This window comes from Hetaerina americana, unplaced genomic scaffold, assembly GCF_022747635.1.
Source record: "Hetaerina americana unplaced genomic scaffold, ioHetAmer1.1.p SCAF_1, whole genome shotgun sequence".
Lineage (NCBI taxonomy): Eukaryota > Metazoa > Arthropoda > Insecta > Odonata > Calopterygidae > Hetaerina > Hetaerina americana.
In genome coordinates this window covers 8,082,855-8,098,346 of record NW_027286069.1, presented here as the reverse complement: position 1 = coordinate 8,098,346, position 15,492 = coordinate 8,082,855, and the positions used below count along the sequence as shown (strand labels likewise).

Sequence of the window (15,492 nt, the reverse complement as noted above, 5' to 3'; positions counted from 1 at the left end):
GTTCTCGCCTTAATTCGGTCACAATTTCTGCGACTCGGTTCCGTCGTGGCGCAATCCCATTCCTCTCCCCCCCCCACTTCCCACCCACTCCCCTCTCCCGGCACCCTATCCCCCTGGGGTCGCTCTTCCGGGCGCCTGGGCCCATCCGGTCAGTTGCTCCTTTGAACGCCCTGTCCCCTCTCTCCAACCCCATTTCCCCCCAGGGTTGAAGAGAGGAGATGCTCGAAGTGTAAACGGGAGAGCTCTATTGGTGCTCGGCGACCCGCGCCGCGCTGGCCGCATTCAAGTGACATGTCTCGCTGGCGGATGCGACGGCGTAGCCCTTCACCACAGACGGAATCATAAAAGTAGCTCTATAGGGCATCATACACTAGTTTTTTCGCGAAAAAAATAAAAACTACCGGTATTCTTTTGACTACGGCTTCCGAAGGTATCACGATTAAGATTTTCGGGAAAATTCTCATGATATTTGATTCCAAGAAATATTATTACTATGTATAATATACGCGAAAGTCGTCATTCTAAGGTTTTCATAATTTCGGAGTCGGGCATCTGGGTCACTGCACGCTGGCCGCTTTCAAATTGCGGAATACGGCACAAGACATTCGTCCTCGTCCCTGATTTTCCACTCTTCGATATCGATCTTTCAGTTGCACTGCACGCCAGAGGTGTCGGACGGAACGATCATGAAAAAAAGTGCTTGCTTTTATTCTTTTTTAATAATTTGAAAGTATTGTTTGGAAGCGGTTGTTGTCGCATATTTCGTAATACGTGTTTTTTTTACGGCGTGCACTTTTGAGCATAGATTCTTCGTTATATATGGAAGCATTTTGCAAAATGAACTATCCTAAGATAGGGGTTATGGGGACTAGGGTTCTAGGGTTTTAAGTGAAGACATAAATAATGGGGTGTGGCGTTGGACAGTTGAAATTTATTCTTTACGGAAGATCATGAGAGGCAAGTAAAGGGTATTGAAAGGCGATCTTTGAATGAGGGCGTGAGGAATAAGGTGAGTGGGGAAGACATTGGGAAACAAAAGTGGATATTGGAATTTGGAGGTCGAAGGGAGAATGTTCAGCGGGAAGGAACGGAGATGACGAAGTTTGAGGGGTGTGAATGGGAGTAGAAAATGTGGAAGGATGGAGAAAGAATAAGAAGGCTCGGGGAAATGTGCACATATTGCTCAGTGGCTCAGTAGATCGCACCGGAAAAAAACCCAATCTATACCGTATTAAGTAGAAAATAATTGAATTCGATGGTTTCAGGTCCTACTTTTTGAAACTTAGTATTTTTTCACACTAAACATTATTACACTACTACCGGTGTCAATATATAGGTGATATCATCAGATGTGATAATAATGCTGCCATCTGTAGTGCGTTGACTGCACACCGTAACTGATGTTTCGAAAAAATACTAACTTTACGAATTCAGTAAGAAATAATTCATCATGAGAAGTTCTTTCCTCTTTTCTTCGGTGTCTGGACACTCCACATTATTATACCCTGGAGAGGGATAGTGAGTAAAATAAACTGAGTATCCATTACCATTGAAAATTATTTACTGGGGAAAAATTTTTTAACATTATAATATCATCTTCAGGTGCAACTTTAAATCTTTGTAACCGTTATTATCTAGGTTATGTGTAGGCGTGTGTGGAATAAGAGCATAGTGGAGTTCGTTTGTGTATACTATATGTGTATTGATTCAAGTTTGGGTAAATCCGTGGGAAGGGAGGAGGAGAAGGGGAGTGGTTTTTCTGATGATTCAGGTGTGGATTGTTGAAGAGTGGGCGGTTTAGTGCATGAAATGCCACCCCCGTAACCAAGTCACTCCTCTCCCTCCCTTCCTCATTCTCTCTCTCCCTCCCTCCGTGTCCCCCTCCCTTTCCATTTACCAAGCTGCTCCCCCTGCTCCTTCCACACCCGTCTCAGATAGCCGTATATAATTACAGACACGCATTTTATACCGCAATGGCATTTTTATGTTGAAGCCGTGTTGGGCAATGAATACATTTTGATGACAATGGTGACCAAATGAATTTTTGCCCAGCATTGGCATTTTGCGGCGTATGACGACCGAGCTCGCCTAATCTTCAGAGAGTGTATTGAGCGACATATGGAATCCGCAGGCTCAAAATTAGAGCAATTCTACTGTTACGAACGCATTGATCGCGGGATCTTGAGGACGACATTAAAGATTGGTTTTTCCTTGTTCAAGAAATATCCCTTTTGTGGTATACCACTTTTCCTCCTTTTATTATTTAATAGCCGATATCCTAACATACCTATCATCCGTGAGTTGCATAATATTTTATTTAGATGCAGAATATATGTGCACCCCCAAAAAAATGATACCTTTGTAAATATCGAGGTATGGCATAGCCCAAATAAAAAATTCTCTGGAGTGGTCGACGTTGCCTTGGGACATTGCATGGCAGGCGCTCGTAGATGAATCGAAGTAATACCGAGGGCGCAGAGTGTGACACGCCTACGGATTTGACCCCTACTACCGTCCCTCTAGCCGCATTTATTCCACTCTACTCCCTCCGCAAGGAAGGATGACTCGCCGTCGAGTGCGAGCGGTACCCCCTCTTTAGTGGAGAGGCGTGAGACGTTCGCCGGGAAAGGAGGTCTCCACCCGAGGCGTCGGTCAGTCACCGGGGGTGCCACAGTTGATGACGGCGGCGTGGACTGCGACCCAGCGACCTCTCCCTCCGTCTCTAACCGTCGAGGGATTGTGTGTGTATATATATATATATATATATATATATATATATATATATATATATAGATGATTTCATCGATGTAACACGGAAGTGTTGAATAATAAATTGGACAGCAACAAACAATATAGAAAAACATAAAAAGATCATTCACACGTTATTTCCTGATCATTTCGACGGAATATATATATATATATATATATATATATATATATATATATATATATATATATATATATGGGTCGCTGTAGTCCAGGGGGTAGAGCGTTGGACTACTGTCCGGAGGGTTCCGGGTTCAATTCACGGGCTAGTCTCGGGGTACCTGCAGCTCCACCCAAGCTATGTGATTTTTCGGGTACCAGATCTTCCTGGGAAACCATAACCGGCACAGGGAAAGGAACTGGCCCCCCTACCCTGATGTGTGAATTCCACACGCCATCGGGCTTAGTACTGGGTGAACTCTACCATCACCTACCAAACCGACCTTCGGGTTGATTACTGTGTTTATGGTTTATATATATGTATATATCGATGGCATATAAGCACTCACGGGAGCAATATAACGGCACAATAGAATGCAAAATAAAACAGGTACACATAACACATAGAGGACACTCACATTGTAGATTGTTTGAGCTATCGGCCTTCTCTGAGGCCTTCTTCAAGTGAGACTGTACATTCTCTGAGAGAAACATGGAGTGTGGGGGGATAAAGGGGGAAGGTGCAAGGAATGCTGGGAGGGGAATTAAAGATGGGGGTTAAGGGTGGTAATTTTAAAAGATCGGAAAGCTAGAATGTATGCGGTTTCTCGAGTTCTCACCTCTACATTGCTGGCTGAATCGGGTAGGGATTCTAGGATGATAAGGAAGAAAAAATATATATAATAACATGTATAGTATAATAGTATATATAGCATAGTACTGGGAGAATATAATATGAACATCAACAAGGAGTAAACTAAAATCCTTGTATGCGGAAGAGGGAAGCTGAATGCAGATATCAAAATGCGAGGGGTGAAATTAGAGCAAGTGGAATCACTCATCTACCTGGACAGCAGCATAACATGGGATGGAAGATGTTCGACCGACACCAAGCCAAGAATAGCCCAAGCTAAGAACGCATTCATCATGAAGAGACAATTACTATATTCAAAGAACCTAAGGCTGGAAACAAGAAAACTATTCGTCAAGACTTTCACGTGGAGCATGGCGCTCTATAGTTCCGAGATTTGGACAATTTGAAAAGTCGACCAGCGAAGAATAGAAGCCTTTGAAAAATGGTGCTGTATGAGGATGATGAAGATTGAATGGAGAGACAAAGTAAAGAATGAGTAAGTATATAAAAGAGGATAGGACCATGTGGAGAACTCTACGGCAAAGAAGAAATAGATGGATTGGACACATATTGAGGCCCAATGGATTGGACACACATTGAGGCTCAATGAATTGATTAGGCACCCCTATACACACACACATACATACATAAGTATGTATATATATATATATATATATATATATATATAAAGTATATATACTTTGGAACAATCTCTAAGTCAATTTATATATATATATATATATATATATATATATATATATATATATATATATATATATATATATAAATTGACTTAGAGATTGTTCCAAAGTGATCAAATCTCCGCTTACACCCAGCAATGTTTCTGTTAGTAGTTCAGATTCACGTTCTCTTCAGCCAAGGAAAAAGCGCATTCGTAACACAATGTGAAGCAGAGTTTAGGAAAGCTTTTTATAGCCCGGCGACGTTAATTTTCGGGTGGAAGGCCCGAAGGAAGTTCTCGGAATAACGATTCGGAATTCAGTGACTACCTTCGTTAAAACCGCCGAGTACCGTTTTCAGGGTGCGCAGGGTGTCGGTGCTCGCGAGGAATGTCGCTTGAATTTACGGGGTGCACCCTCTTTCCCACCCCCGTCCCTCCCTCGAGCCCCCATGCTGCGTCGGTGCGCTGGCGAAAGCAAGCCCTTGCGCTCGAGCAGTTTTCATCCCTGTGGCATCTCCCGGATTTCAAACGGTTGTGCCGCACAATGTCAAAGTTATATTTATATTTCGCACTTCACATTTCTCTTTCTTTCTCTCACTATGCGTTCCATTTTTTCGTTTTAATTCTCGTCCAACCATATTATTACGGAGCAAATTATGTTTAACTAAAGTGAGATTAATGGCCATATAATAATAGTCACAGCTAAGGACCAGGAAGATCACGAAGATATTACAAATGATAGACATTTTAATTAAATAATTCCCCGGTATTGTAACTCCATTTTAATTTGTAACGTTGCGAGATGAAATTAAAATAAAGTCGAAGAAAAATATATGCGATTGAAATCGCAAATAATCTTAGTTTTAGCCAAGTTAACAGTTTCATATTAAGAAAATGAAAAACTAAACTGTGAATTAGAATTTTAGATAACTTAAATGAGCATTTATTATAGAAACTGAAGTTTCGACATAGACATAAATACCCCGCGAACCACCAAGGAGGTGTATGGCAGGGGTGCAAACACCAGGTGGGAAGGGTAAGTGATAAGCTGTCTGGTGTAATGACACATTTGCACCGATATAGAGCGGTGACGAAAATTTAACACTGAAATGTAAGGCAAGAGGGCTAAAAGGAACTCGAATGGATTGAAATGAAATTGCACAAATAAATTGTTAGTATATTTTAAAACTTAACCACAGGCATTACTTCGCCACTATTGTCTTCCCCGTTGTCAAATTTTCTCCCTTGTTGATGGTTACCTAGTTGACCGAAACATTGGTATAGAATTCTTAAAAAACAATATTGGCTCTAGGATGCACACGTTACAAACTTACAGCTAATTTTCCACACTTCCTTCGTTTCAGATGACATGGTTCTTCGGCACCCCTCTCCCCATGCTCCCTTCCCAGTTGCTGCCTCTGTTTTATCTTTTGTGCTGAATATGCATTCCACCCCAGCGACCTCAATCGCCGCCCCTAAGAGTGATGATGATGCTTTTCTTCTCAGGGGTGGCCAGAGTGCGATGACCTCCACGACTACGTGACGGTGTACGACGGCTACACGACCCGCGACCCGGTGCTGCTGCGCTTCTGCGGCGGGGCGACCGCTTCCCCGCCCACGCCCCTCCTGCCCTCGCCCTCCGCACCCACCGCCGTCTCCTCCGGCCCCGAGCTCCTCGTCGAGTTCACCTCTGCACCCTTCGGCACCCTCCAGCCGCACCTGGCGCCCTCCGCCGCCGCTGCCGCCGCCGCCGCCATGGGCGCCAGCGGAGGCGGAGGCATGCTCTCGGGGTTCCCGCCCACCGCCGCCAACACGGCCCCCGGCGCCAACGCCCCGCCTATCGGCCTCGCCTCCGCCATTCGGGGATTCCAGCTGCAGGTTAAGGTGAGTGACGGAGGGTGGGCGTGTTGTTTCCTATTGGGAACGTGCTGGAACCAAGGAGTTCTGCTGGGACATTCCTTGTTAGATATTTCTCCATCACACACAAGAGAATTTTTAAATGGGTATTACGTTTTGGTCGGGAATTGTTGAAAGTTGATGGTATATATTTTAATGCAACCGAGAGAAATGGAAGGTTAGAATTCATATTGGCAATCACTATGAAAAAAATACTTTCATTTATTTTACTATAAGTATGATATTATCTATGGGATTTCAACTCAAACATGCCTGAGAAACGAGATGCTACTAGGAAACCAATAAAAATATGAAAGTTACGACATGTCTTGTCAAATGTCCACATCAAGAAATTTCAATATCTAGTCGCGTATAATTTGACTTTAATTCAAGGGGGGGGTTTCTCATTTTCATCTTCGGGAAAAACCTTTCCTTTCCACGTCTATAGCATTTAATTTTCAGAATATAAAAATTCACAGTGGTGTTTGATTCACCGCTTTAAATGCCTCCGTCTTTGATTCATACCACCAAAGAGATATTCCAGTTCATGTTACGTCCAGAAGAGAATCAGAGCGATTGTCGTCAATATATTTTATGTGCCAACGTGATCGACTCTGGATTGTTCATTCATTGTTCATCAATCATTTTGGTGGTTTGAGCAACTGATTTTTGGTTTGCTTACTGTAAATTTGCAAAAAAGGGGATTTTATTGAATTTTTAATGTTGTACATCATTGCGCTTCTTGCAAAAATATGTTATTGATAACGTTTACATTTAGTTTAAAATTCGGGATCAATCATTCCTTTTCTCTTAATCTCTCGTCTCCTAATATTAAAGCGTAAATAACTAACCTAAGGAATATTTTTCATTATATCACAAGGATTCATGTGATGCTTATCTAGCTGCATAAATGCACTCCTTGGATTCTCCCGCCTTCTGTTTATGAGGCGGTCAGCTGACCAAAGGGGTAACTTTGAAGTAGGAAAAGTGCCGGTTAGGCAAGGTCTGCAACCGGAGCCCGGTCGGGTGAGGAAAGTTCCCCGAACAGGTTAGAAGTTTTGATTTATGCCTCATCAATATCCAAAGAACTGCGGGATTTGTCACGAAAGTAACTTTCACCAAAGTCATCCACTAATATGTATTAAAATGTAGAAATTTATTAGTGTAAAAATCATTTCCGGAATGCCAGTCAAGACGAATGGCTTTTACAATGAAATATCTGCATTTTTATGCGTCTTTAAAACTCCAAAAATTATTTACGTTATTAAAATAGCGTAAATTACAGGCCAATCACCTACTTGGCCTCATTTTTTATACCTTTGTAGTTATACTTAGCATATCCACTCGCCGTAAGACAAATCCATTTTCAATTATTGAAAGCTATAAATACTCTCCTGAATATATATTCCACTATAGCGAAATATATTCTTTCTTAATTTTTTAGAGGAAAACTTCCACTCTAGTTTTATTCTCAGACGGCGCAGCTAATGTTTGTCTAGACAGAGAGCAAAGCCCACTTTTTCACATTGCTCTCTCAGTTCGCTGAGAGAGAAAACCGGAATTCCCTAATCAGTTGCGTGACGTGAGAACTTTTGTTACAATTCCGCCTTCTTCTCTCTATCATTCATCTGGGAACGACTAACTCCAAGGGTCTCAAGTGTGCATCCGTTCATCGACCATATGGAACTCAGTATTGATCCGATGTACTTGGAGCCGTTCATATTTTAAACTTAATCTTTTGTGAATCTGCGAATCGTGAAATACGGGCTCGAGTGGCTGGATTCTTTGTTCTTTTTATTCTGCATTTAATTTTTCCTCTAATCAATAACGTGGCCTCTTTTTAACTCTACTCGCGAATTAACATACTAAAATATTAATGATTAATTATCCAGGAATTAGTTAGCTGGATTTCACAGGTATAATATGATCATGAACTGATGCATATGGCATCAGTGCCTTTGTTAGTTTTCATGATTGCTTTTTTATCAAAAGAGTGGAATGTTACCATTCGAGGCGAAAACAGCAGATGAAAGCGCCATGGATGGAATTTGAAGCTCTCTTTAAAATTCTAAAGCTAATGTGAAAGCGTGAAGACGCGTGTTTCATCCCCGGATTAGAAGTCGGCCATGCGCGGGAATAAGAGCAGGTCAATGGACCCTTTTATTGATTGTTCACAATTGAGAATCTAAAAAGTCGCGGATATCCCGCTTCGTGACTCCACCCTACCCAAGTGATTCCAAATAAAGTGAAACCATTCAGTCCATGTGCGGGAAAAGTCAATTTTCATATGTAATTCTTAAGTGTATGCATTTGCATGTAATAATTCATCATCATTTAGCTTTTAATGGGAAAGTATTGTTTCAAATGTAGGAGAAGAAAGTTGAAGTTTAAGGGAATCTTATGAAGACAGATATGATTCGGTAATTAGAATTGAGGAATTCAATTTCTGACGATTTTTAAGCTCTTTTTGATGCATTTTTAGTTTAAAGAATGTTCACATCGTCATGCTAAAAGGAACCACTTCCACTTCGACAGAGTTCCGCTTCGAGGTATGGCGAGCCTGTTGACGGTCAACTCGCAACTTGAGAGCTTTTAAATGCGGCTCCCGAGTTTCCAATGTGTCTTGGAGTGAAAATCAGAGATTTAGTCTGGTAACACCATCACCTCCCCTACTTTGGGAATCTCTGAAGAGTTTCTCATCAAAAAAATTATGGGAACTTTTGCTTTGAGAGACGACTATTAATACGGTCCTCTAAGTTCAAATTATGGGGGAAACCCATAATGCTGTTTTCAGGATGATCTGAAGTCTCCAAATCGTCAACGGAAGAGAGTTATCATTTCCCTCCTAAAGGTAGACTTTTTCTTTTTTTCTTTGTAATTTTTGAGAAACTAAGCTCTAATGGACATTTCCCTCGGTCAAATCCAGTTTTCCGATTACTCAAAAGATATTATCCGAGAAAAATCTGCAAGAAGAATGAATTGAGTTTTTGCAATTTTTGTTTCACTTTCTAAATGTTTAAATCTATAATTTCAGTTTTAAACTGCCAATTTTGCCCTGGGTTGTGATTTAATGCAATTATTTCGCTTTTCAAAAGAGTAGGATTTGGCAATTTGAAGACCAATAAGGAATAGGATAGCCAAATGGATTGCACGCAATTTATTATATAATGCCTTCGTTAGGAACCATAACAGAAAGGAAGGCTCCAAGATGAAATTGAACAAACAAACTCACGTTTATCAATAAAGAGAAACTTCAGGTAGATTAGCACATGGGTGTCCAAAGGAGTTGGCATTAGAAAGGGATGATTGGAGGGCTACAGTGAACGAACTAACGTAACTGGACAACAAATGGGGTCAATGAAGATATTTTTCACATCTTGTACACTTCAAGGCTTCGAAAAATCACGAATATCTACTATATCTGTATTTATATTCTCTTCATTATGATATATTTAAAGGATAAAGAAACATTTTTGAACATAGCATCAGACTCATTCATTATTGCGTCGGTACGACAACTAGAATCACTTGAGAGAGTATGAAAGTAAATGATAGCAATTTCCATTTTATTATAACTCTCAACTGAGCGTTAAATACATGTAATTAGTGTAATGAGGAATCAGATTTTCTACGCGATGAATATTTTAATTACGAACCAACGATGTTTCGTTGTATTAGTATTTAAACGGAAGTACGTGTTGTAGAAGCGAGCGTGGGTGGGTTATTGAGGGTAGGGGTGGCGGCGGGAAAGGGAGATTGAATCGTCGGGGTGGAAAGGTAGGAATTTAGGAGATCCGACGCGGGGGAATTTGGGCGAGCAAAGTAGCATCCGTGAGTACCAAGTTACGTTTGAGCGCCCGTGATTTCCACGTGACCGAGTTCCTTCTTCATGCCCCTTCATCACTAGAGTTTGGAGCGAAAAACATTCCTACATCCTTCGATATACGTGATGTGCTTGTGGTGAAAATTTGAGCCCATAGCCTCACGCCCAGAAAACTGATATTGCAAATACTTTTAAATCCAAAATTTGGTCATCCATGTTTTGAATAAAAACATTTTCAGTCATGTTTCGTTTTAATTTGCAATAAAGGCACACAGTTACTCAGAATTGGCCTCATTTAAGAGGGAGTCCCTTGAGAAAGTAATCTTTGATAAGAAAGGGGATAACCAACTATAGTTGATGGAGTCGTGAGCGGAGATTGGAGAATGCTGTGATAGCCAGAGGCAGGCACGCGAAGCGCCGGGAGATCCGCGGCGTGGTTCCCCCGTGAACAGACTTTCGACTCCTTACGACGTAATTATTGATTGATTGGTGGCGGGAGGGAGTCATAGGCGCTCCCGATCGCCGCCTGGTTGCCCCCCGAGTGGATTAAAACGCAAACGAATTTGGTTCACCACCTTAATTATTCCGCGCGACTTAACTCCTGCGCTAGGGGCCATTTTCAGCGATTTTCTCCCTCGCGCCCCGGGTCAATCCTCTGCCGCTGTCTTTCCCGTTCGATCACCAACGTTGGGGGTGGTAAGAAAACAATTCGCCAGAGAAGACAACCAGGGTGAGATATCTAATTTTTATTTTGGAAAGTTGCTACACTCGAAAACAAAAATTATGCTTTCAAATATTTGTGGGTTGGTGAGCAAATCCGACCAGAAAGAGATCTAAGAAAATAGTTCTGTTCCTATTGATGTCGCAATGGCCGTGGAAAACTAGCATCAACATCATAAAAAATTCAGAAATAAAATACCAAATTCGGCCGTCAAATTCGTATAAAATATATTTAACCTTCATTTCTATCATTTTCATTAATTTATTATCGTTTGCTCTTACTTTCTTCTAAGCGGACATAATAAGGAACAAAATTAATCTCAAGCAACCAAGTATTTCGTTTTTTCCACACCCTAAAGTAGGTTCAACTTCCCACTAAAATTTTATTTATCGCTCCTTCGCGCTGAATGAGCCAGAAATTTCAAATTTGGCGATACCATTTGGCGGGTTTTATTGTGAATTTGCCACGTCTTACTCGTCATCTATCGATGGAAAAATTTGTCGGTTGCCGATTTCAAGTAATTTTTTTATCGGGATCTCAGTATCCCATGCCTTCCACCAATTTGGTCCTAAGGGTACGATTAGACTACGAATGAAAGTGTGCGAATGGACCGCGTAGCATATGAAATACGTATAAGTATTCAAAAATGATTCTCAATGCTTCAAAAACGTGCGTTTGGCACATAACACTATAATGTTAGACATATGTACTATGTATATTATCCTGGATCATTATCAGTGAGATGGTAGAATCCTTTTCATTAACATAGCTAACTCGTGTGCCTTTAGAGTAATATTAGTAACTGGATGATTTCCTTTTCCAATATGTGCTGAATACTTAATGATAGAAGTACTGCAGCACTGCAATATATAATTTCAGATTAATAATCTCTAAAATTGATTAATTTCATTCCAGGGACGAATTTGTACCCGTTGGTTAATATTGGATATTGGTGAATCATGCCGAAGTACTTCGTGCTTCTTGATGTAAATGACCGCCCTTTTAAATCCGTTGAGTTTATCATTCAAAATGTTTCGGAAAAAGTCTTTTGGTAAGCCGATAGAAATGGTGAGAGTCCTATATAGAAACGAAAACTAATATGTTCTTTCAGTGTTAGCTTATGATTTAAAATATATGCTTCAAGTTCAAATATAGTGTGGAATTATGAAAATATACTACGCTAAGAACCCATTTTTTGGTTCATGTGAAATGTGTAGTGCTCCTATGGGACTATAGTTGACTCCGGAAATCTACGTAAACGTTTTATTCATAGAACTCACCTTCCGTGATGCTCAGTCGCGCGAGCCGAATTTGTATTCGGGGGCAGCATCCAAGTGCTTCACCTCTGGCTAAAAGGACACCAAACCAGCAATTTCACAAAATTACTATCTCTCATCCGATGTAATATCTACATAATCCTTCGATATAATAATATTCGCGCCTCTTTTTTCTATGAGACTCTCCTTTCCGTTGCGCCTGGATCAGGTACCATTGGGTTGATTCCACGATCGGCTTCCAAAAGATGTTCCCAAATCACCTCCTTAATCTCTTGTCTTTCTCACCTCCTCTCCCGCAGGTTCAATTCGTGGACCAAGACTCCTACTTGTACGCCCGCAACAAACGCTGCGAGTTCTGGATCCGACCGCCCCGCCGCTGGGGTCCCGACACACTCGGGGGCCCCCCGGGGGCGGCCGAGGTCCCAACCCCGGGGGGCCCGGCGACGACGGACGCGGATGGCACCAAGGAATTCGCGTTCGCGGACCTGAGGGGCATCCTGCGCAATCCGGTGCACTCCCTGGCGGCGAACACCACGTGCATCTACCACCTGATCGGGGAGCACGAGGAAGGGGGGCGGGGGAACGGGGAGAGCGAGGCTGCGGAGGACGCCCTGCGCTGGGGGCAGTGGGGCGGCCGGAGGACTAAGCCCGATTACAGGTGAGGACCGGGGGCGCGGCGTCGGAGGGAGGACCCCCGCCCGCCGAGGGCAAACGGAGGATGCGCGTGACTCTTCAGTAATGGGTCAGCAATATGAAGCATCGGCGCGAAACGGTGAATCCGGAATGGATCCGAGCACTGATTCCAAGGCCGCTGTCCTACGCTGATCCCGACGGCGTCATTGTGGACATTCCCTTTGAATGCGTGTTGTTGTCATTTACCCGATGGACCGTTTGCTATTGTATCACTGTTCTCCAAAGCTCGCCAAATTAAATCAACGTAACGTGATGCCTGGCTATGCTATAGTAAATGTAACTGGAGTGCGAGATCCACGATCACGAGAACTGAGCACTGTAGAGAAAAATTTTTGTGCGGGTGTCGATGAGAAAGAGAAACAGATCCACTGGGCCAGACCAATATGGGCGTTCTTCCGTTTCACTAGCCCTGAAGAATAAAGTTAAATGGTTGCAATGATTTCACACATCTTAAAAGAATTTGCCACTATCGAATTTCATCTTTTGTTGCCAATGTTATTCGTCAAACGGGAGTAAAAGATACCAAATTAAACTAAATCTGAAAGAACTAAATCGCCGAAATGATTGGATTCCCTGCGGTTTCGAATTTTCCTCGGGTTTCCGAAATATTTCTGGCGGAATGAGAGCATGAGTGACGCAATCAATAATATCAAATATTATATTTTAACCTAATGGCAGGACGCAGAATTCGGAGAAACTGGGATTCCTACCATTTGACTGCGTGGACTTCCGCCCTTTTGATTAAATTGATATCAAGTCCGATAGAGAAGGCATGCCAGGTTTTAAGATCGCCTTAAAAATCTATGTTCACCAAATAATAAACTATGATTTGGAATAGGAAAAAGGTCCGATCACCAAAGGTTAACTCCTGGCACTGATTCGGCAATTTTTCCTTTTCTGATGCAATCAATGTGGGAAACCTTTTTTAAATGATTCCAATATAGTGATACTTGTTCCTTGCAACTCGGCTTTCCCATTTTGTGCCAAAGCTATCGGACGCCTCCCCTATCCACCGTCCTAATTGAATTCATCGGCAAAGGAAACTCTCAAAAATCCACCCGAAGCGGTTGGAATCGGTGCTAACCGAAAACGCCGCCATCCCTCCGGTGAATCGTGTTTTTCTGTGGTTGCCGCCGTTTTGAAAAATGTGTGAAGTGAACCGGTGCGAGGCTTTATTCATTTTTGAAAATTTAATTCTATCGTCGTTATCGTCGCCATCAACGCTCTCAGCGTCGTTGTCGAAAATATTTGAAAAATTTCGGAGCCATTCCATCTCGCCCTGAAATGATTTATTTGCTTTTTAAAAAACCCCAACCGCGGGAGTCATTCCCCTCTCTTCAGGTCCGCCAACGTTTATCGCGCTAAAAGTCTGCGCCGCGGGCACAGGCTTCGTGCATATTGCAGATATGCCGTTGCTCCTGCTAATGACACCGCTTGGACATCAGAGGATATTAACCGCATTTCTCTCGTGCGGAATATATTAAGCTAATAAAATTAAATGACCCTCGAAATATCATGATCAACGAGCAGCATTTTAGGATGCTACTTTTAAGTATATAGTGAAATTAATAACCTTTAAAAAAAAACGGAATATGAAGGTTATAATGCCCTCTTTAAAAGTGTTTTTGCAAATTTTTATATCGAAATACAGTAGCCTATAATATTAACAAATATTGAAAATTGCTTTTTCTAACCATTTCATAATTGAAATAGTTGCAGCCACAAAATACCGCATTAAAATTAAAATGGTCTAAAAATATTAAATGCTTATTTATAAATATTTTCTTGGCATACATGCATAAGGTAAGGTTGATTCTTTGAGCGTTCTTGCTACCATATTTTCAATAAAATCGGTAAACAAAAATTCGGAAATTGACTATCCCAATTAAATGCACAATCCCTGCGTAAAGCCCCGGTATCACAATTTAGACAGGTAAAATCACGGCTAATTACCAGAGAGGCCATTTGGGGAACGCTACACATATTAATTAATTGCAGGCACTGCATTGTGTTGAAGGTTTACGAGCATTATAATTAGCTTAACTAATCGAGACAGAGACGAACAGTGAACAGTATTGAATTTTTTTCATAATAATAATGAACCATTATATGAGTGCAAAAAAGACATTTGTGTAATTCTCAAGTAATGAATAATTTAAACTAAAAAACACAAAATTGTGTCTATTTGCTGGACCATATGCATGCCCTCATTTGTCATTGAGAGTTTTTATAAATAAATTTCCCAGTGTGATTCTTTTTAATAATATCTACATGTCCTTTTAAGTGATTCATTTAAAATATTATTGATAAAAAAATATTTGCAATCCATGCAGATCCATTCGACGTTAAACATAATTGTCTTAAATCTTTGCAACAATTTGAGAGTGTAAAAATCATTTTTACTCTGAAATTGTTGCATTTAAATGCACATTAGTAACAGTTAAAATTTACTTTTGCGGCATCTCCCGCAGTTTCTTTGGAATTCGTCTTATATCTTCTACATGAAAACATTATATGTCATAGCAATAGACTTACTACTAAAATTCCATTAATAAATGAAGATTTTGATATATGCTCCATCAAAGTTGAGCAGTGTTTTTATATCAATAGAAGTACTTTAATCGTAAACCCCATTCCGCACCACGTGTTACTGTAATACTTTTCCACCTCCAGTCATTCGAAGTGACTAAGATAACGTGTAAACTCAGTGTTAGTGACGATAGAATAACTGCGGCGTATGTTAGTGAGAGAGGGAATTGTACCGCGCAGAAGTAGAGAATACGTATGTTTGTTCGAAGCCAAAGGGTGTAAAAGAGGAGGATTAATTGAATAGAACAATAG

At 41.3% G+C, this 15,492-nt stretch overlaps 1 protein-coding gene across 1 annotated transcript in view; it reads left to right on the top strand.

The window, feature by feature from the left end:
- LOC139695126 (uncharacterized) overlaps window positions 1–15,492 on the top strand; it is a 154,257-nt gene that overhangs the window by 95,894 nt on the left and 42,871 nt on the right. Inside the window, exons 8-11 of the mRNA XM_071593773.1 lie at window positions 5,748–5,956; window positions 6,071–6,125; window positions 12,258–12,317; window positions 12,411–12,616. Of these exons, the coding sequence (XP_071449874.1) occupies window positions 5,748–5,956; window positions 6,071–6,125; window positions 12,258–12,317; window positions 12,411–12,616 (530 nt within the window). The remainder of the gene's footprint in view (window positions 1–5,747; window positions 5,957–6,070; window positions 6,126–12,257; window positions 12,318–12,410; window positions 12,617–15,492) is intronic.